The sequence below is a fragment of the Lithobates pipiens genome, unplaced genomic scaffold, assembly GCF_037356315.1.
Source record: "Lithobates pipiens isolate NorthernLeopardFrog02 unplaced genomic scaffold, aLitPip1_a1.2 Scaffold_18, whole genome shotgun sequence".
Lineage (NCBI taxonomy): Eukaryota > Metazoa > Chordata > Amphibia > Anura > Ranidae > Lithobates > Lithobates pipiens.
Window position 1 is genome coordinate 256,695,658 of NW_027507758.1, and position 26,207 is coordinate 256,721,864.

At 41.9% G+C, this 26,207-nt stretch overlaps 1 protein-coding gene across 22 annotated transcripts in view; it reads right to left on the reverse strand.

Annotated features, from left to right (window-relative positions):
* The window catches only part of EYA4 (EYA transcriptional coactivator and phosphatase 4), a 390,196-nt gene that overhangs the window by 154,374 nt on the left and 209,615 nt on the right, over window positions 1–26,207 (reverse strand). For 13 of the 22 annotated variants that reach the window (XM_077486829.1, XM_077486826.1, XM_077486831.1 and 10 more), the window contains one exon: window positions 17,147–17,196. The exons of the other annotated variants lie outside the window; for them this stretch is intronic. In XM_077486829.1, the coding sequence (XP_077342955.1) occupies window positions 17,147–17,196 (50 nt within the window). The remainder of the gene's footprint in view (window positions 1–17,146; window positions 17,197–26,207) is intronic. 22 annotated transcript variants of the gene reach the window in all.

Below are 26,207 nucleotides of genomic sequence, written 5' to 3' on the forward strand. Positions count from 1 at the left end.
TTTACATGCCTTTGTCATCATCAGCCTGCTATCTGCTCTTCTCTCTGCTCCTGTGTCCTCCTCCTCTCCCCTCCCCTCTCTGTCTGTGTGTGAGAGCTGCCCCTCCCCCCAACCGCTGCTCTCATAACACTAACTTGTATACACCATCAGCACTTCCTCCTATTGCAGTGTCCCCCTCTGTGAATGATTTAAACAACAACTTTAAGCACCTGCAGTGAATGTTTAGTTAATGGTATATTTGCTGCTTTATATATTTTCTCCTAAGTTTTGCTACACACATCTTTTAAAGCTATACTCCATACCGTTTTCTGTTCTGTCTTGTAATTTTGTATTTGGTCTGCTTTTAATGTATTCCTTCTTTAAACCCTTCGCTGCTGGAGTAAATTTTTACACACAGGTTTAAAAAAATCACTTTAGGCCTGAAGATTACACAAAAACCACAAACATTATATATTTTCTGAAAGCCTAGAGAATAAATTAGTGGTAGTTTTTTACGTCACACAAAATTACCGTAAAAACAAAACACACTAACATGAATTTCAGGGCAAACAAAACAATAAATGACCCAAATGTTTGGTATAATATAAAAGATGAGGTTGCGCCCAGTAAATAGATACCCAACATGCCAAACCTTAAATTGTTTTGTGCCCATGAAATGGCATCAAACTTCAGTACCCTATATTTTCTATATGCAAAACTTCAAAAGCCCCCTATAGGTATAGGTCTGGTATTATTGCTCTCATCCCGATGTGCGCGGTGATATGTAACAAGCATATCTCAATCAACGTTTTCACGCATAAGGGCCCTGATGCTTGCATTTACGTGCTTGTGTATATGGGTAGTGGGTGGTGCGGGGTGGTGTGGGGTGGGGGGGTTATTTGCCTGGGTGTAGCTCTATTTTTTTAGAAAAATATATAAATAATGTTTTTTTTTCTTTTTTTTTACGTAATTTTTTTCTTTGGTGACAGGTTTTCTTTATCGAAATATGCATGGCCTAAAAGATCCTGCATGTCCACGCTGTGCTCCACTAAATGTTTTGCAATGCAGTCTGCAGAAAGACATGGGACTTTAACTTTATTTTTGCTTTCCATAACTCTGTTCAGCCAAAGGAAAGCCACACGTAAACTACAAGTAGCCAGAGTTGCAGCTTATACAGGGTAAATGGCCAAACTGATTGGCACAGCATACTCACATATTACTCCATACTCAGGTATTTCCTATAGCTCATGGTACTGAGTGAATTGGCGTGGAAGTGTGGGAAAGGTAAGTATATATATTGCTGGGGTTTGGGGGATTAAAGGACACCTGTTTTTGTTTTTTACCCTGAATGGACACAGAACAGGTTTGCTTTAACAAAATATAACAAAGGGCAGATGAAAACGCAAAAAATACATTCCTGTTTTTTTTTTTTTTTGCTTTCTTTATTTAAGTGTACAGAGCTATTGTTTACAGACCTGAAAAGCTCAAGCTAAAATGTATATAGGTATCTGATTGACTTATCAACTGTGACTCATTATTAATCCAGTCAGTTTGACGTTTTAAACAGACAAAAACATACCTCTTTAGATAAGATGGTTCTCTAGGCATATTTTGTAATGTATTAAATGTTTGTTTATATTTATGTTTCTTTTTTATATATAATAAATAACAGATATAAAAAAAACTGTTTAAAGACCTATAAAAAAGTTTGGGAAAATCATTATAGTTTTTCATTAAAAAGAACTGCAGGAAAAACACATTTCACACTGAGTACATAATGTAAATGTGTAATGTATGCTCCAATTTTTGTTTCTGGGTGCAAAGTTAGATTAAAGTGGTTCTAATGTCTAAACATGTTTAACCTTAAGGTATTCCCTGTATTAGGGTAAAAAAAAATGTTTAGGTAGCAGTATGCCTCCTCAACTCCAAAACCCCTCTGCCCCTTATACTTACCCAAGTCTTAATTTGATCCAGCACTGTGCCCGTCTGTAGCAGCTCTCTCCACTCTGACAGGGTTTGCTGGGGCAGCAGTAGACATTTAAACCTGCTGCTGTCAGTAAAATCCTGTGATGAGGGAGTGAGGGGTCTCTATAGACACAGGCAGCGCTGTTTGGAATCAAGCCCACAGGTGGCTTCCTATGGTGGAACACCAAGAAAAGGAGGAGCCAGGAGCAACACAGAGAAGAGGAGGATAGGGACTAATGTGTGCAATTCAATTGTACAGAGCAGGTAAGTATAATGTGTTTGTTATTATAGACAAAATAATCGCTTTACAATCACTTTAAAAAGTTTGTGTTCTGCAAATTTTAGCAAATTTTAGGCCTGTGTCTATCAAACTCAAAGACAGCTTTAAACATCAAGTAACCCGTGACAGATAATGCATCTGGATCCAACAGTGGCTTCTCCTCCATCTACTTTATTTTCTACCTGGAAATCTGCCGACCTACTGGAAAACAATTCACATGAAGATATAGCAAGTTTTTATCCTTACTGGAATTGTCCTTTAAATATATTCAAGTATTTTTGCATACAAGAACAGAGTCATTTTTACAATAATTATTGGAATTATATTGGAGGTCATTTAAATGAGTACATTTGTTATGTTGTATATGCACTCTGAGTTTTCAAAAAGATGTTTCGTTTTAACAATTCATTTTTTTATTCAGAAATCTGTGTAGTAAGCATAACACAGGTTCTAACATAAAATATATACTTCGTATACACTCCTTAGTGTGGTCTGTGTCTACAACCACTAGAGTGCGCCATGTTATCACCATTTCTTTTTTTGAATTTGTATGTTTGGTTCTTTTTGTAAAAGTGAAATCATAACAGTCTGTTTCAAAAATGAGTTATATATTACAGCAGCTATAACTGTACATATCCAACAAAACCATTTCTCTTTCTACGTTGTTATTACAGTTTTCTACTTTATGTATTAAATGATCTGCCTTAGTGGGATCCTGTCATGAGAGATACCTTATCTCACAAAAGTGAGTACACCTCTCACATTTTTGTAAATATTTTATTATATCTTTTCATTTGACAACACTGAAGAAATGACACGTTGTTACAATGTAAAGTAGTGAGTGTACAGCTTGTATAACAGTGTAAATTTGCTGTCCCCTCACAATAACTCAACACTGAGCCATTAATGTCTAAACCGCTGCCAACAAAAGTGACTACACCCCTAAGTGAAAATGTCCAAATTGGGCCAAATTAGTAATTTTCCCTCCCCGATGTAATGTGACTTGTTACTATTATAAGGTCTCAGGTGTGAAGGGGGAGCAGGTGTGTTAAATGTGGTGTTATTGCTCTCACTCTTTCATACTGGTCACTGGAAGTTCAACATGGAACCTCATGGCAAAGAACTCTCTGAGGATCTGAAAAAAAGAATTTTTGCTCTACATAAAGATGCCCTAGGCTATAAGAAGATTGTCAAGATCCTGAAACTGAGCTGCAGCATGGTGGCCAAGATCATACAGTGGTTTAACAGGACAGGTTCCACTAAGAACAGACCTCGCCATGGTCGACCAAAGAAGTTGAGTGCACATGCTCAGCGTCATATCCAGAAGTTGTCTTTGGGAAATAGACATATAAGTGCTGCCAGCATTGCTGCAGAGGTTGAAGGGATGGGGGGTAAGCCTGTCAGTGCTCAGATCATACTCCGCACACTGCATCAAATTGGTCTGCATGGCTGTCGTCCCAGAAGGAAGCCTCTTCTAAAGATGATGCACAAGAGAGCCCACAAACAGTTTGCTGAAGACAAGCAGACTAAGGACATGGATTACTGGAATCATGTCCTGTGGTCTGATGAGACCAAGATAAACTTGTTTGGTTCAGATGGTTTCATGCGTGTGTGGTGGCAACCAGGTGAGGAGTACAAAGACAAGTGTGTCTTGCCTACAATCAAGCATGGTGGTGGTAGTGTCATGGTCTGGGGCTGCATCAGTGCTGCCAGCACTGGGGAGCTACAGTTCATTGAGGGAACCATGAATGCCAACATGTACTGTGACATACTGAAGCAGAGCATGATTGATCTCCTCCCTTCAGAGACCGGGCCACAGTGTACAGTGTACACAGAAACACTGTTAGGCACACATTTAACCAATTGATTGCCCGATGTTTAACCCCTTCCCAGTCAGTGTCATTAGTACAGTGACAGTGCATATTGCATAAAAAATAAAAACTCCAGTATATATACCATAGTTTGTAAGCTCTATAACTTTTGTGCAAATCAATCAATACACACTTATTGAGACTAAAAATATGTAGCTGAATACATACTGGCCTAAATTTATGAATACATTTGACATTTAACATTTTTTATTCGGTATGTTTTACTGTAGAAAGTAAAAAAAAATTGTTTTATTTTCAAAATTGTCTGTCTTTTTTTGTTTATAGCGCAAAAAATAAAAAACTCAGTGATGATCGAATATTACCAAAAGAAAGCTCTATTTGTGGGAAAAAATTAAATAAATGTAATTTATGTATAGTGTTAGTTAAAATAATGTGATGCCATATCGCAAAAAATTGCCTGGTCAGGAAGGGGGGCACATTTTCCTGAAGTCAAGTGGTTAAAGGAAATTATTTGTGTTGTCAATACATAGCCATTTAAAACCATTTTCTTCTAAACTGTTGATATTTTTGAGAGTTTTTGCAGGTGTAATGAAGTCAGTGCAGAGTTTATGATACAATGTAGGAGCTACATGGCTATTTCCCCAAATCACAACTCAGCTTCCCAGCCCAATCAATTAAAGTCTTCATTGAGATTGCATGGTGTTTTATTGGCAACACTGATTTATCTGTCGTTGCCAGTCATTCTGGCTAGAAATCTGGCTTAAACAGTAACAGTGACACTGACATAAGATGTAGTCAATCATTAGCATGAACATGATGGGGGTGGGGGGGAGTCTACTTTGTAAGACAGTTTTCTAACCTGTGATAGTGTTAGTAGATCCATCATTTTTCCTATGTCTGCAATAAGGTGACAACTGTGCTTGTTCTACAGTGACATGACACATAGTTGTGTCTCCTGGTTGACAGGGCATTCTTATATGGATAAATAGACTTTAGATAAAAGGAAATCAAATAAGGTCCAACTCAAACTAACATTTTAAGTAATTACAGCAACATTTTATTAATTGTTTTGTACAAAAAAATTCAAGTCACATGAATAAAAGCTAACCATTGTAAGCACTTATGGCAGAATAATATGGTTTCTTTATCGTACATCACGGGACACAGAGCGTCAGTAATTACTCTATGGGTTATATGGCACCTTCGAGTGATGGACACTGGCACACCCTAGACAGGAAGTTCAACTCCCCATATAACCCCTCCTCTTACTGGGAGTACCTCAGTTTTTTCGCCAGTGTCTTAGGTGTTGGTCATGAGTAAAGATGTGCTGTGCTGAGCTCCACTGCAATATTCCTTTACTGGGGCAAGCTATGCAACCAGATCCATTTAAGTGTCTTTTCCAGGTTGAATTGAATGGTACCCGGGCCTCGTTTTGGAAGAAACAAGGTTTTGCCTGTAACACTTCTCTTTTTAGGGAGCTGGATCCTGGGATCCAGTGCTTGGTTTTTTCAGCCATATTTCCTGGTGGGGTGCTTTACGGGTCCAGGGGTGTGGATCCCCAGATAAAAAGGGGCCCCAGTCCCTCAAGTTTTTTTAAATGGAGCCCACCGTGAGTGGTGAAGATTGGGTCTGTCTGGTTTACCTAAGAACCCTGCAGCTGGATAAGATAAGTGGAGATTCCTAAGGAATTTTCTAATTCTTACGGGTTTTTATCCTTTAAGTAAAATGTTGTCATGCCTAAAGTTGCCACCGGGGGCTGTCAAGCACGTACCTGATTCAATGCTTGTCAGTCTCGCTCTGTGTCAGTACAAGCTTCACGCTTCCTCCAGCCCTAGCCCCAGGTAAGATGTTGGAAGGGTTTTTTTTTCTTTTAGAATCCCCCACCTGGACTGGTTTTTCTTCTCTCCAGGAGGCCAAGGAGCATGGGTCAGTCGGCAGTACGCCGCGCCACTCCTGCCGCCACCGCCATAGTACTTTTTTTTCCAGCAGCTCTCCTCTCCTCCACCCCAGCCCCCCGCATGCCGATCCAGTCGGATCAGAGCCCCGCTCGCATGGGAAAGCAGTTCATTTTGAAAAGTGAGAGCGGGTGCAGTGAGAAGTCGGAGGGAGAGGGGGCAGGGCTTAACATGCTTCAACGGTCACAGACGCCGGGTCTGTGTAGGCTATAAGTACAACTTTTGCAGGTGCATTCAGTTGATGGAGGGACACAGAGCAGGTGGGGGCATGTGAGTGACACAGGTATTCCCAGGACACTTTTATTTAACCACCTTCAGACCGGACCATTTTGCTGGTAAATGACCAGAGGTCTTTTTACAATTTGGCACTGCGCTGCTTTAACTGGTAATTGCGCGGTCATGCAATGTTGTACCCAAACAAAATTTGCGTCCTTTTCTTCCCACAAATAGAGCTTTCTTTTGATGGTATTTGATTGCCTCTGCGATTTTTATTTTTTGTGATATAAACGTAAAAAGACCGCAAATTTTGAAAAAAAATGATATTTTCTACTTTTTGTTATTGGAAAAATCCAATAAACTCAATTTTAGTCATACATTTAGGCCAAAATGTATTCAGCCACATGTCTTTGGTAAAAAAAAAGTCAATAATTGTATATTTATTGGTTTGCGCAAAAGTTGTCACATCTACAAACTAAGGTACGTTTTCTGGAATTTACGCAGCTTTTAGTTTACGACTGCCTATCTCATTTCTTGAGGTGCTAAAATGGCAGGGCAGTACAACCCCCCCCCCCAAATGACCCCATTTTGGAAAGTAGACACCCTAAGGAAATTGATAAGAGGCATGTTGAGCCCATTGAATATTTTATTTTTTTGCCTCAAGCGATTGAATAATGACAAAAATTTTTTTTTTTTTACACAAAGTTGTCACTAAATGATATATTGCTCACACATGCTATGGGCATATGTGAAATGACACCCCAAAATAAATTCTGCTTCTTCTCCTGAGTACGGGGATACCACATATGTGGGACTTTTTGGGAGCCTAGCCGCGTACGGGGCCCCTAAAACAAAGCACCGCCTTCAGGCTTTCTAAGGGCGTAAATTTTTGATTTCACTTCTCACTACCTATTACAGTTTTGAAGGCCATAAAATGCCAAGATGGCACAAAACCCCCACAAATGACCCCATTTTAGAAAGTAGACACCCCAAGCTATTTGCTGAGAGGCATTTTGAGTCCATGGAATATTTTATATTTTGCCACAAGTTGCGGGAAAATTACAAACTTTAATTTTTTTTTATTTTTTTTTCACAAAGTTGTCACTAAATGATATATTGCTCACACATGCTATGGGCATATGTGAAATGATACCCCAAAATAAATTCTGCTGCTTCTCCTGAGTACGGGGATACCACATATGTGGGACTTTTTGGGAGCCTAGCCGCGTACGGGGCCCCGAAAACCAAGAACCGCCTTCAGGTTTTCTAAGGGCGTAAATATTTGACTTCACTCCTCACTACCTATTACAGTTTTGAAGGCCATAAAATGCCAAGATGGCACAAAACCCCCACAAATGACCCAATTTTAGAAAGTAGACACCCCAAGCTATTTGCTGAGAAGCATGTTGAGTCCATGGAATATTTTATATTTTGCCACAAGTTGCGGGAAAATTACAAACTTTTTTTTTTTTTTCACAAAGTTGTCACTAAATGATATATTGCTCACGCATGCCATGGGCATATGTGAAATGACACCCCAAAATAAATTCTGCTGCTTCTCCTGAGTACGGGGATACCACATATGTGGGACTTTTTGGGAGCCTAGCCACGTACGGGGCCCCGAAAACCAAGCACCGCCTTCAGGCTTTCTAAGGGCGTTACAGTTTTGAAGGCCATAAAATGCCAAGATGGCACAAACCCCCCCCAAATGACCCCATTTTGGAAAGTAGACACCCCTAAATTTAGGGGTACACTAGTGAGACTAGGTAATAAATGGCGGGTGCCCTGAAACTATAAAAAAATAACTAACCAACCAGCGTCACCTGTAACAGTTATATGGTGATCACTGGTGAAAGGGTTAACTAGGGGGCAATCAGGGGGCTTTATGCGGTAGTATATGGGGGTCCCTGGCGCTATAAAAAGCTGCGGCGAACCTAAATACCTACCTGCCTAACTAGCGTCACCTGTGACACTAATACAGTGATCAGAAAAACGATCGCTTATTAGGCTGGGTTCACACTGGAGCGATGCGGGAACGCCACGAATCCGCGGCGGGTTCCCGCATCACATGCCTCCCGGCGGCAGTTCACACTGCCCTATGCGAACTGCTGGGAGTGTCAGTGAAATGTTAATGACACCCCCAGATCAGTTCGCATATCGCAGTGCGATCTGCAAACTCGGATCGCATGGTGTGAACACCCATGCGATCCGATTCTGCTGCGGACCAAAAAAAGGGTCCCGTGCGAGTTTGCGGCGGGTGCGGCGGGTGCGACACGAATTCAGCCATACTATCTGTATGGCTGAACTCGAATCACACAGAGATCGGATGTGATTTGCACTGCAGTGCGGTGCGAATCACATCCGTTCTCATAAACCGCTGCAATGTGAACCCAGCCTTAGTGACACTGGCGACGGGGGGTGATCACGGGGTTAAACCTTTATTGGGGGGGTTAGGGGGGTACCTTAGAACTAAAGGGGGCTAACCCTAACTGCCCTAACAGTTATTACAGTCACAAATGACACCCGCCGGGTGATCAGGGGGTTAAACCTTTATTAGGTAATAAATGGCGGGTGCCCTGAAACTATAAAAAAATAACTAACCAACCAGCGTCACCTGTAACAGTTATATGGTGATCACTGGTGAAAGGGTTAACTAGGGGGCAATCAGGGGGCTTTATGCGGTAGTATATGGGGGTCCCTGGCGCTATAAAAAGCTGCGGCGAACCTAAATACCTACCTGCCTAACTAGCGTCACCTGTGACACTAATACAGCGATCAGAAAAACTATCGCTTATTAGGCTGGGTTCACACTGGAGCGATGCGGGAACGCCATGAATCCGCGGCGGGTTCCCGCATCGCATGCCTCCCGGCGGCAGTTCACACTGCCCTATGCGAACTGCTGGGAGTGTCAGTGAAATGTTAATGACACCCCCAGATCAGTTCGCATATCGCAGTGCGATCTGCAAACTCGGATCGCATGGTGTGAACACCCATGCGATCCGATTCTGCTGCAGGCCAAAAAAAGGGTCCCGTGCGAATTTGCGGCGGGTGCGGCGGGTGCGACACGAATTCAGCCATACTATCTGTATGGCTGAACTCGAATCGCACAGAGATCGGATGTGATTTGCACTGCAGTGCGGTGCGAATCACATTCGTTCTCATAAACCGCTGCAATGTGAACCCAGCCTTAGTGACACTGGCGACGGGGGGTGATCACGGGGTTAAACCTTTATTGGGGGGGTTAGGGGGGCACATTAGAACTAAAGGGGGCTAACCCTAACTGCCCTAACAGTTATTACAGTCACAAATGACACCAATGCAAAAAAAAAAAAAAAAAGCAATTGGTGTCACTGTGACTGGGGGGGCAGGGGTAATTGGGGGGTGATCGGGGGGTAAAGGGGGGGTGTGAGTGTGCCTGGCATGTTCTACTGTATGTGTGGTGTGTTGGTGCAACTCACCGAACCTCTCTCCTCGGTGCCGGAATGAAAAATACCGACACGGAGGAGAGAATACATCACTTCCTCTCCTGTGTTTACATTACAGGAGAGGAAGTGATGTCACGGGACATTTTCATTCGTCGGGAGCGATTGCGAGGGGGTGGCCATGAATGAATGGCCGTCCCCTCGTCCGGGATCGCTCCCGAACGAATACCGACCGCCGCAGGCACCGGGCGGGGGCCCGATCGGGCCGCCGCAGGCACCGGGCGGGGGCCCGATCGGGCCCCCGACCGGCGGGCAGGCAAGGACGTACATGTAAGCCCTTATGCCTGCCCGTGCCATTCTGTCGACGTACATCGTCGTGCGGCGGTCGGCAAGTGGTTAAGAATCAGCCTGAGCCTTAATAGCAGCGGCAGTTGCTGGACTATTTGCTCAGCAGTAGGTGCAGAAGGGGAAGTACAAATTCCCCAAAAATAGGGGCTCAAAGGGATCTCCCTCAGGATCTGAGGACCCTCCCTCTGCAATGCCACCCCCCCCCCAAAGGCCTAGGGAGACTGGTCAGAGTGAGCCATCATGATTGTCAGGGGTTGCAACTGCCAATGGTAATGATATGCTTTGCCAGTCTACATATCTTATAAGTGTTTTTAACCCTTTTTGGGGAAATTAAATAGCTTTTAATTCTACACTTAGAGCCGCCATTTCTTTGTTTTTCTGTTTCCTATTCAGAGATTGCTTCTCTCCATAAGTGCAGCCCTAAGTGGGGAAGATACCCTATTATAGACTTTCTGGTTCATAAAGACATCCGTTTTTGCTTGGTCCTGAAGTTCAGAGCGCTCTTACAAACTGTATCTGGATTTACTTCTCAAGGGTCTGGCAGGAGGATTTTCAAGACAGATGGATGGTCTCCACAAAAGCTCTTGGTTACAAACTAGAGTTCCTGAGAATTCCGGTCTCCTCGTTTCCTCAGGTCAAATGTTCCCAAAGATCCAGAGAAAAAGAAATCTCTCCTTCAAGTGTTAGACCAACTTTTGTCGCAAAAACTGATCAGGGTGGTCCACATGGAAGAGCAGGGGTTGGGGTTTTATTCAAACCTTTTCACGGTTCCAAAAGGAAATGGACATATTAGACCCATTCTAGATCTCAAAGATCTAAATCGGTTCCTGGAAACTTGCTCTTTTCGTATAGAATCAATCTGATTAGTAGTCTCCACCCTACAAGGAGTAGAACTTCTGGCATCAATCGATCAAGGATGCATTCCTGCATGTACCTATCTTCCCCGCTCCACTAAAAAATCTGCGTTTCAAAGTGCAAAACCTGCATTTTCAGTTTGTAGCTCTGCCTTTTGGTCTAGCTACTGCAACTCGGACGTTTACAAAGGTTCTGGCTCCTCCTCTGGCAAGATTAGGGTTGGGTCCTCAACCTAGAGAAATCTTCTTTAAAGCCAGTAAGAAGGCTAGAGTACTTGGGTCTGGTTATAGATACAACCCAGAAGAGAGTGTTTTTACGCCAGGCAAAGATCAGCACCATAAAGGAGTTGGTTCAGGTGGTCGGGGCGAAGAAAGGTCCTTTGATTCACCTTTGCATGAGATTTTTGGGAAAGATGGTGGGTTCTTTCAAAGTGGTTCCCTATGCTCAGTTTCATTCGAGACTGTTGCAAAACAGCATCCTGTCTGCCTGGAACAAGAAGGTCCAGGTGCTAGATTTTCTGATGCGTTTGTCGCCAAAAGTGCACCAGAGCCTCAGTTGGTGGCTGATACCCGAGAATCTGCAGAAGGGGAAATCCTTCTTATCAGTTACCTGGAAGGTGGTAACAACAGATGCCAACCTTTCGGGAGACAACTGTTCAAGGGAAATATAGTCCAATACCTACCTCTTGTTTTACAAACTGTCCAAGGGAAATGGTCCAGAACCGAAAGGACCTTGCCCATCAACTTTCTAGAGATTCGAGCCTTAAAGAAATCTAGCCTTAAAGGCCTGGACATTCAGTTTGCAGAATTGTCCTGTCAGGATCCAATCCGACAATGCCACAGCAGTGGCTTATATCAATCACCAAGGGCGCACCAGAAGCCATGCAGCCCAGGGAGAGTAAACCATATCCTAACCTGGGCAGAAAATCATGTGCCATGCATATTGACAATCTTTATTCCATGGGTAGGCATGCATCTTAAGTCACCAAAAGTTGTTTCCAGGGGAATGGTCTCTTCACCCCGACATCTTCCGGGCTATATGCCAAAGGTGGGGGATCCCGGATGTAGATCTGTTTGCATCCAGGTTCAACAACAAAGTCAACAACTTTATGTCAAAAACAAGGGATCCACTCACCTACCGAACACATGTGTTGGTGGCTCTGTGGTATCAGTTCTCACTGATTTATGCATTCCCTCCTATTCTGCTGCTCCCCCAACTTCTTTGCAGGATCAATTAGGAAAAGAGGTCAGTAGTTCTTGTGGCCCCAGCGTGGCCCAGAAGATCTTGGTATGCAGAGAATGTAAAAATAGCGGTGGGGCCCCATGGACCCTACCACCACGTCCAGACCTGCTATCGCAGGGACCAGTGTTCCATCCTACTTTACAAACACTAAATTTAATGGTTTGGCTATTGAAACCCACATACTGAAGATTCCGTGATATCTACCTTGATTAATGCAAGGAAGCCAACTTCCAGAGTCATTTATTATAGAGTCTGGAAGGCATATGTTTCCTGGTGTGAATCCAGGGGTTGGCATCCCAGAAAGTATGTCATGGGTAGAATCCTTAATATATAAATCATCCTGTGAGCCTCCACTAAAAATATCCTAAATCACACCGTAGGACAGCTGCAAGCGTTAAACACGTCTCATAAAGCATTCAGAAATAAGCAAATGCAATATATATATGCTGCGCTACCAAAAAATGCAAAGTGCTAGTGCTCCTCAAAGTAAATATACTGAAAAATATACAATGGTATATTCAGTATACTAAAATCGTGTATTTACTAAGCTTAAGGGCAAAGTTACACGCTCTGAGGTGAGCGCTTACTACCTAGGGGGGAGCACACTGCATCCACACAGCATTAGCTGAATCGCATGGACTTTTGAGCACTGGCAATATTGATTATTGCACAAACACACAGAAGCACTTCTATTTGAGTTTTTATTAGTGGGTCATTTTATATACGATCCCGTGGACATTTTTATATTTTTTATCACATGGATGCATATTACCACTTTATATAACGTATTCATTTTTTCAGATTTTTTATGCACATTTATTTGTCACAAGAAATATATATATATATATATATATGTTTTACATTTTTTATGTATTGCACTATTGTCACTTTATATAGAGGGTAGTTACTGAATATACCATTGTATATTTTTCAGTATATTTATTTACTTTGTGGAGTACTAGCACTTTGCATTTTTTTGATAGCGCAGCGTATATATTTTGGTTAGGTAGAATCCTTGCTTTTCTGCAAATGGGGTTAGAAATAAAGCTGGCCTTGAATATCATCAAAGGCCAGGTCTCGGCCTTATCGATTTTATTTCAACGACCACTTGTTTTGCATTCTTTGGTCCAAAGCTTTATACAGGGGGTAATGCGGCTTAATCCACCAGTTAGAGCACCCTGAACTCTTGGGACTCGAATTTAGTTCTGTTGGCATTACAGAAACAGCTTTTTGAGCTGATACAACATATTTCCCTGGTCCTGTTGATAAGGAACCTAGTTTTTTCAGGTTGCCAGTCTTCTGTAAAAAGGGTATCAGAACTGATTGCTCTTTCTTGTAAAGAGCAATATTTAATCATTCACAAGGATTAGAGTAGTATTGCTTCCTCATCCTAGTTTTTTGCCCTAGGTGGTTTTAGGTTTTCATCTAAACCAGGATATTGTGCTACCTTAATTTTTTCCAGAACCCTGTTCTATGGAGGAAAAGTCACTACATTCTGTGTATGTAGTGAGAGCAGTCAAAATCTATTTGGAAGCGACTGCTCAGATTCGGAAAACTGATGCTTTGTTTGTGTTACCTGAAGGTCCTAGGAAAGGACAGGCAGCGTTGAAATCTACTATTGCTAAGTGGATTCGGCAAGTAATTATTCAAGCTTATGGTTTGAAAAGGAAAGTTCCACCTTTTCAAATCAAAGCGCACTCCACCAGGGCTGTTACTGCTTCGTGAGTAGTGCATTACCAAGCCTCCATGGCTCAAATCTGCAAGGCCGCAACCTGGTCTTCAGTCCATACATTCACCAGAGTCTATCAGGTGGCTGTAAGAAGACATGAGGCTATCGCCTTTGGGTGCAGTGTGCTGCAGGCAGCAGTATAGATCCTCAGGTCTGATTGCACCCTACTTTTGTTTGTGTCTCCCTCCTCTCAGAAAGCATTGCTCTGGGACATCCCATACAGTAATTACTGTGGCTCTGTGTCCCATGATGTACAATAAGGAAAAAAGGATTTTTATAACAGCTTACCTGTAAAATCCTTTTCTTGGACTACATCACGGCATGCAGAGGTCCCTCCCCTCTTTCTGGTTACACGTATATTGCTTTGCTACAAAAATGAGGTACTTCTGGTAAGGGGAGGGGTTATATGGGGAGTTGAACTTCCTGTCTAGGGTGTGCCACTGCCCATCACTTGAAGGTTGCATATAACCCATACAGTAATTACTGTAGCTCTGTGTCCCATGATGTACTCCAAGAAAAGGATTTTACGGGTAAGCTGTTATTAACATTTTCCCCAACCCTGACACTGCCACTTTTGGTGGGCAGCTCAGTCTGTTAAAGGAGGTCAAAGAATAAAAGATCCACTGGCAGGATCAACAGGTATTAAAATTATGTAACAATGTTTGTGACAGACTGCATATGTACATTTTTATTTCTGTCCATAGTTCCAATATAATACATAAGGGTGCATTCACACCTGCGATGCATTCTGCCTGCGATTAGATGCAAGAGCCCCAGTGGTAGTTTCTGCAATTAGCTGCCATTTCTGGCAGCTAATCTCACCCACTCACATGTAAGCACTCCTACAGTAATCACATGTGAGTGATTGGCCCTGGAACCGGAGCCTCCCATTGCTTTCAATAGGGCTGCCTGGGGTTCTTGCACCGTTCACACTCCCAAAAAAAAGCATATTTGTTAAACTACTCATATGAAAGTTACAGTTATAAGTATGTCCACAAACTAATATTATTTAAGAGGGCATATGGGTAAACATTTTGCAACATTTTTCTGTATCAGTACCAATTTTCAAACTTGCATGCCTGCTGCTTCCCTAATAGTACTGCAGTCTGATGGCTCAGCTGGCCATTCTAGCACTAGGCACTCCATTGTGGGAGGCAGAATGGAGGGCAGATATGGGCCTCATGTGATGTGTAAAATTGCTAGTGGATTGAAGTAGTAGATTTGAGAGCCAAGTGTAGGATGAGGCAGTGTGGGAGTTTGTGTTTGAAATCTTAAATACAGACTTATGTTAGTGTTAGATGTTTTATATATAAATAATATATGAATAAATCTAATAATAATGTAATACATACAGTATGTATGTGCTTTATTGACAAATTGATATTAAAATTGTCACTAAAAGGTATCACAAAATGGAAAATAATTGAGATTCACTGTATAGGAAACAAAGTAATGTTAGCTCACAACCTGTCTTCGTGTTGTAGATATAAATGAGCTGTCATGCTGAACTTGTCTCTACTAATTAATGAGTCTCTGACCCAATACAAACATATAGACACCGGTGTGTAAAATACCTGTCATCTTTGCAGGGAAAAAATGGTGGAAAGGAAGAGAAATTATCAAGTACAAGCCCTCAAATATTCCAGTAAATACAGATTGCTCAGCTCCTTATCATCTCCTTACCTTTCTGGTTTACCAGTCTACTGAAATGAATTAACTCTTGTTTTGGGTTTGCAAGAAAGGAACCTTTCCATTTCCCAAGCATGTAAACATAGTGAAACTCTTACAACCAATTCCATCTGATGTTTTCAAATGCAATGTGTAAGCAGACTAAGCTTCACTACTACTGTGATGCAAATGTAGACTATTTTAAAAAGCAATACACAACCAAACACCCATGTATATCTCTAAACAACAAAAACAACAAAAAAGGTGGGCACAAAGTCCTGTTGATCTTTGCTCTCTTTCATGTTGTTCATGTAGATCTCCACCTCTTAAAATTGGAGAGGTATCTAAAAGTGTGGACAGTTTCTCCAAAATCTTTTGAATTACCTCTCAATATGTAAATAAAGATCTGAAATAATTATTTAGCCACTTGGAGCATCTTGGCGTGCGGTGGAAGTATCTTGTCACACAGTGGAGGTAAGGGGTGGTAGTGGAGGCCCCAAGTAAATTATTGTATTGGAGCCCACATGCTTCAAGCTACACCCCTGTCTCTAAACACATCCTCTAGCTGAAGTTGTATGCATAATGGCACATGACTGTCACAGATGGGAAAAAGTGTCTTTGATTTTGTGATTGACAGCTTGGTTACCTTATCTTTTCCTGGTGAGGATTATAAACTGAAATGTTTATATCTGGTAGCAGGTCCAATAAGTATTGGCAAAGGAAATGGTTGCTTTATATGTCAGACAAGTATGATCTAAATGGTAGAGAGATGACCAGGAGGACATCAGGTGAGAGCAGCTATTCTCAACTAGGGTTTAGTTGTCTGTAAGGATGTCATTCTGACCACCGCTATAAGGGGGAGAATTTTCTCACTGACCATCACTGTAAGCTTTTAGGCATTGTTTTTCCAGATGACCCTCAATAAACTGGTTTTGACAGGGGTTCCCCAATATCTGAAACTTATTTTAAGGGTTCCTTTGGAGTAGAAAACTTTAAGAAAGGCAGGGTTAAAGGTTCTCAGAGTTAAAAAATGTAGCACCCGGTGGGAAAATTACTAATTGTACATCTATGCACAGCTAGAGTTTTATTCCCTCAAGTTATATTACACTAGCACATATTTCTTTGGATTAAAATTATAGTACAAAGAAAAAACTTTACAGAATGATGATAATGTTATTACTGAAAATAATCCACAAACATTTTAAAAAGCTACAAGCAAGCTGTCAAGAGCTTTGCATTCAGCCCCATATAGCAAATCTGTTTTTAAACAAAAATAGTGCATTGTAAGTCTTTGTAAGACTTTATAATTCTAAAGTAGCTGGAAGCTAAAGAAAAAAAAATCCTGATGTGTAACAGGTGACAAGTTGGCAATATTGTTTCTGCAAAGTGTTCCTGCTTTTATCTCCTCCCGTCCTTTCCATGCCGCTCTCGTATTAATTGTAAAAGCTATTAACACCATTAGCATGCCTGGTGTGAGTTACATTTCAAAGCACGTTAGCCTAGCCCATATGCCATACACCCTAGTCTTTGCTGCCTCTGCTTTCTTTCACACTCATGCTTCTTTGGTATGATTTACCCTTGAAAGTAGCACCAGTTTCTTACAAATCATTTTTGCACTCCATCTGCAAACTGTGAAACATTTTAACGCTGGTTACCTGGAATTCTGAGGCTCTGGAACATCTGATTCTGGGCACGGTTTCTTTACCTGAAAAAAGGAAATGGCTGCTAGTTATTATATCTAGCAAAGTATTCCATGATTTCACATACACTTAGCTTAGGCAATATTTCCTGCTTAAATTTGGTATGCACATTTTGTTCTTAGTTTTTTGAACTTTTTTCTATGTAATGAATATATATCAATGGCATTTCTACAAGAAGTTACAGTATTTCTGAAATTCCCAGACAACACAGACTATCCAAACGACAGGAACAAAAAGACACTCTCGGCCAAGTTCCTTTGACTTTGAATGAAACTCTGTTTGCAGCTGGTAGGGGAAAACTATTTTTACTACTTATTTCCTGTCAAAGCTTTCAATAATAAACACCAGATTTAAAGGTAAATGGCATTTAAGAGTATTTATATTTTCTATCCCCAGAAGTCTGGGTATTATGGCAAACTGACTCTAAATGATTTTCAATGTTATGGATTAATATAAATATAAAAATGAGTATAAACAGTTACACTTTCAATGGATTTATGAGATATCTAAAGGGAAATTACATTGCATTTTTAATAACACAGGTTTGCGTGAGTCATTTTACTATGATTTTCCTATGAGTTTACATGCTATCTTTTAAATTACTGTATTTTATATATGGCTGTATGCTGGTGTGTAGGGGTTCAGCTCCTCCTGAAACAGAGGATCTATACACTTTCGTGTTTGTCATACCTGAGGAAGGATCTTGACAGATCCGAAACTGTTTTTTGATATAATCTGATGAGTATTTTACTTAATACATCTACAGGGTGCTGCAGATTGGACTTTTTTGTGTTCTACATATTGGAGCTTGGGTGATCTCTGTTGTCTGCTTTGCACTTGAAGGATCAAGTTTTTTGCTGGGTGTGTGCTGTTCTGATCAGCGTGCGCACTGTGTATATACATATATATATATATATATATATATATATATATATATATATATATATATATATATGTGTGTGTGTGTGTGTGTGTCGGGTGTACATATGTTGTGTCTCCGGCCTCTTGATGGATCTGAAACTATTGTAATATGATGTGCTTTTGACTCTCTTAATAAAGCTACAAGGTACTGCAGATTGGACTTTTTTGTTTTTGCATTAATATATACACATGTGTTCCTTGAAGCATGGTTCAGTAGGCAACCCATTCAGATTTAATTAGCCAAAATGAACCTAAACACCCCTGCGGTATTCCCAGAGTGTGTCTCGGGGTGAGATTTCAGTACCATTAGCGGTAACCCCGAGCCGCATCACTGGATCCTGGAAGAGGTTACTTACCTTGTCCCTGGGATCCTGCAATGTACTCCCGCTGTGTACAGCGGCTGGATCTTCCGCATCTTCCGCCCGATGCACTGTGTGCCCTGGCTTCTGTTCCCTGTGAGTGTTGTGACGTAGGGAGGTGGAACTGGCGGCAAATTCAAACAGTATAAAACACAAACACACTGATACATTGTAATCCTATTGGATTACATTACTAAATAAAATAAAATTGGCCTTAGTTTGCCCCCCAGTGCTTTATACAGTGCCCTTGCCTGCAGTTTTACTGTACTTTCTGTGTGGAAACTGCAGAGCGACCATGGCATCAAAAAAGTGCACCTGTGCATGAAAAGCGGCATATGACCTGCTGGAAAACAGCGACAGCGTTACAGAATCACTTGCAGAATTGAGTGATAGCGATTTGTGGGGAAGTTCGTCATCAGGCACGGAGAGCAATTTCAGCAATGATCCTAGCACTGTGCCCAGTGATGTGCAGACTTGGTGCTCGATTGACTGCTGTAAGGAGCATGCAATGCCCTCAAGATTCCCATTTACTGAAGCACCTGGTATCAAAGTGGATGTGGAAGATGACACCCACTGGCATACCTCCAACTCTTTTTGACTGATGAGGTTATAGAAGAAACCGTTACGGAGACAAATCGGTACCAGGAACAACAAGCTGCTATGCATCAAAGATTTTCAAGGAGCAGAAAGTGGGAACCAGTGACCAAAGAGAACATCTTGAAGTTTCTAGGCCTCATAATTCTTCAGGGAGTGGTGGGGAAACCCCTGCAGAAGTGGTATTGGACAACCAAGAAATTACTAACCACTCCTTTTTTTGGCACTGTCATGTCGGAGTACAAATTTTCTCTTATAATGAAATATTTGCACTTTCAAAATAATGAAGAATTTGAAGAGACTTCTCATCCAGCACCAAAACTGAAAAAGATTTGGGAGGTATATCAAATTATTCAGAACAATTTTCAGCAGACCTATGTACCAGATAGAGACATCAGTATCAATGAAAGTCTAATGGCCTACAAAGGAAGACTCAGCTGGATACAGTATATTGCATCTAAGAGAGCATGATTTGACATAAAATCATTCATGCTCTGTGAATCCAGCACTGGTTGCATATGGAATTCGATCTTTTACACCAGGAAAGGAACCAAGTTCAACAAAAGATTCAGTAATTATGGAATGGCAACTGCTTCCGTTCTTACTTTGATTGAACCATTGCTAAATCAGGACTACTGTGTAACCACAGATCATTTTTACACTTCTCCAGAACTCTATGAGTTCCTTCTACAGCATAAGACGGATGCATATGGGACCATTACAGCTAACTGGCATGACATGCCACCAACCCTTGGCAATAAAAAGGCAGGAGAAATAGTTGCCTGGCAGAAAGGCATAATGATGCCACTGAGATGACGTGACAAAAAAGATGCGTGCCTAATGAGTACTATTCATAACCTCTACTGTCATGGTACACACAAAAGGTGGAAAAGATAAGTAACGAAACCACAAGTTGTGATGGACTATAACCACACCATGGGAGGTGTTGACAGAGCTGACCAGGCCATGACTTTTTATCGAGCCATGAGAAAGCAACAAAAACATTACAAAAAAATCTTCAGGCATCTTCCTGAACAGTGCCTGTGAGTGACAAGCCTGTGGTTCATGCTGACTTTGTTTGGAAAGTTACCGAACTTATATTTCTCAAGCACCAAACACCAACGACTGTAAATCGATCTGGACATCGTGCTGCTGGTGTTGTGAACCCGGAACATCTGATTGGTTGTCACTTTATGGACCACATTCTACCAACAGAAAAGAAAGCAGCACCCACAAGGATGTGTGTGGTTTGCTGCTCTAAGCGTGACGACACTGGAAGGAAAATCAGAAAAGAAACCAGGTTCTACAGTTTGGACTTTGTGCTGTACCATGTTTTAAAATTTTCCATACCCGGGACATTTACTGAAGCAATATGATTACTAATATTGCACCCTTGTTTGGCCAAAAAAAGTCAGTGTTTTTGATTAGATTATTTACTAACACTTATTGAATAACAAGTATTCTTATTATTATATTATTATTTATAGTTATTTATTACCGTATTTATCGGCGTATAACACGCACCGGTGTATAACACGCACCCCAAATTTAGGAAGGAATTTAAAAGAAAAAAACTTTTAGGAGGGAAGTTTAAGGAAAAAAACTTACATTTAAATGCCCATAAATGCAGCCTTGTCAGTCATTTGCAGCCTTGCATTGCAGCCTTGTCGGTCATTTGCAACCTTGCATTTAGCCTTGTCAGTCATTTGCAGCCTTGCATTTAGCCTTGTCAGTCTTTAGCAGCCTTCCATTGCAGCCTTGTCAGTCATTTGCAGCCTTGCATTTAGCCTTGTCAGTCATTTGCAGCCTTCCACTGCAGCCTTATCAGTCATTTGCAGCCTTGCATTTAGCCTTGTCAGTCATTTGTAGCCTTGCATTTAGCCTTGTCAGTGTCATTTGCAGCCTTGCATTTAGCCTTGTCAGTCATTTGCAGCCTTGCATTTAGCCTTGTCAGTCATTTGTAGCCTTGTCTGTGGCTTTGCCATTTAAAAATGGCACCGCCAAGATACAGAGCGCATGTCCTGTGTATCTCAGCGGCGCTCGGTAGTTCTCGGCTGCTCTGGTTGGCTTTCGGGTATTTTCGGCAGCACTCGGCCATTCTCGGCTATTTTCGGCCACACTCGGCCATTCTCGGCGGCTTTCGGAGATAGCCGAGAGCGGCTGAGTGCGGCAAAAAATACTCGGATGCTACAGAGAGCGTCAGAAAGGGTTAGAAATACCGAGGGTCGGCCTATAACACGCACTCCTGATTTCCCGATTATACGCCGATAAATACGGTATATTATAATTTATGATTTTATCATAACTTTATCATACCCGAGATGTCTATTAGACTCTGGTTTGGACAGATTTAAGTGAGTTATTCCTAAGAATTAGAGGCCTGCAATATAAAATGCCAATTTCCATGCAAAATAATGGTACCACTTTCAGCAACTAAAATCTGAAATAATCATACTGCCAGAGAGGTTAAAGAACAAAAAGAGCAAACAGCACACCATTACTCACACCTTACATTGTGTTGCACTGAGGTGCTTTGCAGGATAAATGTGTTTTGGAGGTTGCCATTCAAAATGTTTACCTCCACAAAACATAATCTTGTGTGAATGGAGTCATACATGCTATTAAATGACTAAACCAATTTAGATATATGATAAGTTAATGCTAATTTTTACAGTATTAAACACTGCAGTATATTTTCTCACTCCAGGATCATTAACTGCTACGTCCTTCAGAAGTAGGGCGCGATCCCGATGCGTTTGTGTCACCCGGACACGGCGCATCTAAGATCGGCAGGAGGGCTCTGTGATTGGCCCTCTTGATCACATGATGGCCGTGTCCAATCACAGCCATCTTGTGATGTAAACAAACAGCCAGTTGCTAGGCAATCGGCTCTCCTATCCTCACATGGGAGACGTCGCTGAGGAGAGGAGAGCGGATTGCTGGCTGGTGATCAGTGAGTATGAGCTGTTTTTTACTCACTGATCACCAACCTAGTCTAAAACACAATGTAAACACAATGTCCCCACACATGTCCCCAAAACACACATATCCTCAAATAATAAACACACATGTCCCCAATAATAAAACACATGTCCCCCACATATGTCCCACTAAAACACATGACCCAATGATTATCTGCACACATATGTCCGTGATCACCTGCACACATCTGTACAAGATCATTTGCGTACATATGTCCGTGATCACACAAACCAATTATTATACACTTAACGGAATTTTTTTTTACCAAAGACATGCAGCAGAATACATTTTTGCTTAAATTTATGACAAAATTAGATTTTATTGAATTTCTTTAAAAAAAATGTTTTCCAAATTTATGCTATTTTTTCGCTTATATTGCAAAAAATAAAAAACAGAGTTGTGAATAAATACCACCAAAATAAAGCTATATTTTTGCAAACAAAATGATAAAAATTTAATTTGGGTACAGCGTAGCATGACCGCGCAATTGTCATTGAAAGTGCGAGAGCACTGAAAACTGAAAATTGGGCTGGGAAGGAAGGGGGCAAAAGTGCCCTGTATTGTAGTGGTTATATAGACCCCCATCTCTCCAGAGAATGATATACAGTACATCCCATCTTTACAAAAAATATATAAATCCTCTATCAGCTCTTCCCCAGCTCCAGCAGACCGTTCTCACTTATCCTAAGCTTCTGCTACTCCAGAGCACATAGCTGAACACTAGTGCTGAGATGTGTGTAGAATGGTGATTTCGTGTGATTACATTTTTCCACTCTCAGAGGTAAGGACCACACAGAACATGTCTCAACACTAGAGGGGTATGTGCTACAGTAGTAGAGTTGAAGTAGGGCACATGGGGCTGCTAGGTGTAGTAGTCACACTATTAGTGGTGGGCCCAGAGCAACTGCTCTCTCTTTCCTGAGTCCATACCTTCTTGTACTCACTGGGCCCCTCCCTGTCCTGGGCCCTATGGTAGTCTCATGGGCTGCTATGCCAGTAGTTCTGCCACTGTGTACTTAAAAACCCTTCAGCTTAGCAGACCTTAGATCTTAGTGAGCTAGCTTACTAACATGGCTTTGCTACAAGTAATTGTTCCACTAGCCCCTATCAAGACAGTCAGAGAGAGAAACTGATGTCCCCTCTAAACAATAAATTATATGAAGTAAGCCACAGATTAGTGAGTCAGGTTGGCAAGGTCTAAGGTCTGCTAAGCCAAAATACCTTAATTAATACTGTATATCCACTGCCTTCCCTGTACTGCCTTTCTCCCCCTCATCCCCCCTCTACTGCTCCATTAACTTACCTGCGCTGTCCCTTTAATTATGCTCCTCTTGTTGCTTTCTGCATCATCTTTATTATGTTCTTCTAGTACCCCTGTAATATCCTGTCAGGGTCACATGACAACCACAAAACAGTAAGACAAGTAGTGCTAACCAGTAGAGGCTTAATAGAAATACTATTAGTATATTTTTTGTTTTATTATAAGTTTCAAGTTTTACTATGCACAAAGTGCTATACATAGCAAACGTCAAATTTTATCAAATTTGCAAACCATGTTTGCTTAGTATGTAATTTTCTTCAGTTTACATAGTGTGTTATCCATGGTATACTCATATTTAACCACTTCAGCCCCAAAAGGATTTACCCACCTCCTGACTATGCCATTTTTTTGCGATACAGCACTGCATCGCTTTAACTGACAATGTATTCAACGCTGTAACAAAAAAAAATTGATGCCCTTTTTTCCCACAAATAGAGCTTTCTTTTGGTGGTATTTGATCACCTCTGTGTTTTTTATTTTTTGCGCTATAACCAAAAACAGAGACCATTTAAAAAAAATAAACTTTTTTTACTTTCTGCTATAAAGCATTAAATTTAAAAAAAAAAAAAACATATATATTCATCATAATGAGTGATATGGATAGGTTACAGTATCAATAAAAGGCACCACCATCCCTGAATAGTATGTAAATCTGGAAGGGTAATTTAGTGGGACTTTCATGGTGCCATGTATGGAAAACAAAGAAATACAACAATAATTGTAAAAAAAATAACAAAATGTATTAAACAAAAGACAAACACAAGCCTCTTGAGTGCAGCCCAGTTCCCGTCTTTCTATTCTATTTTTGGCTCAACCTCAGCATGCAGGTAATAAGCCCTGGTTGGTGGGTGGCTAATGGATCTGGACGGCCACAATATATATTTTTGTGTATATTGTTATTGTTTGGTATGTTCTTAACTGTATTTTTGATCTATGAAAGACGGGCACTGGGATGCCTGTGGCCAATTATAGCTCAGGGGGTTTAGTACACGTCCCACAATATATAAGGCCGCCTGCGCAGCGGCCTTGTGTAGTGTGTTGCGGAGTTCATAGAGGGACACATAGGCAGGGACAGTGTCTTCATTTCTTGTGAACCTCTTGTGAATTACAGTCGGTGTATTATGCCCCCTGCACAGTGTACATCTGAAGCTACCCCAATTGATGGTGTTGTTCTGGTTCTATACCACAGGCAGCTGCAGTAATTACAGTCGGTGTATTGTGCCCACTGCACAGTGTACAACTGAAGCTACCCTAATTGCTGGTGTTGTTCTGGTCCTATACCACAGGCAGCTGCAGCAGTTACAGTCGTTGTGTATTGTGCCCCCTGCAAAGTGTTTACCTGAAGCTACCCGAATTGCTGGTGTTGTTCTGGTCCTATACCACAGGCAGCTGCAGCAGTTACAGTCAGTGTAGTGTGCCCACTGCACAGTGTTTACCTGAAGCTATCTCAATTGCTGGTGTTGTTCTGGTCCTATACCACAGACAGCTGCAGCAGTTACAGTCGGTGTATTGTGCCACCTGCACAGTGTTTACCTGAAGCTACCCCCAATTGCTGGTGTTGTTCTGGTCCTATACCACAGGCAACTGCAGCAGTTACAGTCAGTTTATTATGCCCCCTGCACAGTGTACACCTGAAGCTACCCCCAATTGCTGGTGTTGTTCTAGCCCTATAGCACAGGCAGCTGCAGCAGTTATAGTCCGTGTATTGTGCCACCTGCACAGTGTACACCTGAAGCTATACCAGTTGCTGGTGTTGTTCTAGTCCTATACCACAGGCCGCTGCAGCACCTGAACCTTAAGTACCTGAAGCTACCCCAATTACTGGTGTTGTTCTGGTGGTATACCATAGGTAGCTGCAGCAGTTACAGTTGGTGTATTGTGCCCCCTGCACAGTGTTTACCTGAAGCTACCCCAATTACTGGTGTTGTTCTGGTGCTATACCACAGACAGCTGCAGCAGTTACAGTCGGTGTATTGTTCAGCAGGCCATCAGTATGTCTGAAAGGCCAACAAGGAGAGGCAGACAGTCAGGAGCCAATAAAAGAGGGCAAGCAGGCACTGTGGCAACAGTGCTGGTCATTGACGCAGGGCATCGTCATCAGCACGTGGCCATGGGACACGCTTGTCCTTATTTTCTGCAGCTGGACGTGTTGAGCCGCAACATGCCGAAGACTTGGTAAAGTGGATGACCAAGCCCTCCTCATCCCCTCTCACCCAGGCTCAGGGTATTGGCAAAGCAGCTGCCAACATGGTCTCTTCCCTTGTCTCAATGGCATCAGTCACTCCTTCCCTAGACCCACCATGTCCTCCTGAGGAGTCCCCCGAACTGTTTGAGCACAGTGTTGGGTACATGCTTCAGGAGGATGCCCAGCGTTTTGAAGACTCTGATGATGATACCCAGCTAGAGGAAGGCAGTAGCGTGAGCGCAGAGAGAGGGGATTCCCAAGAAGGACAGGAATCTAGCAGTCATGTTCCACCAGCTGCAGCATACTGCCAGGTTTGCTCCAGTGATGAAAAGGGAGGGGATGATGAGGTCACTGACTCCACATGGGTGCCTGATAGGAGAGAGGAGGACATCTCCAACAAGGCAGGGTTCCCTCCAAGGGCCAGCTTAAGGGCAGCACACCGACTGAATCACACCGCAGAGCTCTGCCTGTGCAGGGTGCTGCCTCTGCGCTTTATTCCAAAAGTTCTTTGGTGTGGGCTTTTTTTGAGATGAGTGCATCAGATCACACCGCTGCTTTTTGCAACATATGTCTCAAGCATATCTCGCGTGGCCAAAACATCAGCCGCTTGAGCACCACATGCTTGACCAGACATATGTTGACCTGCCATGCAGC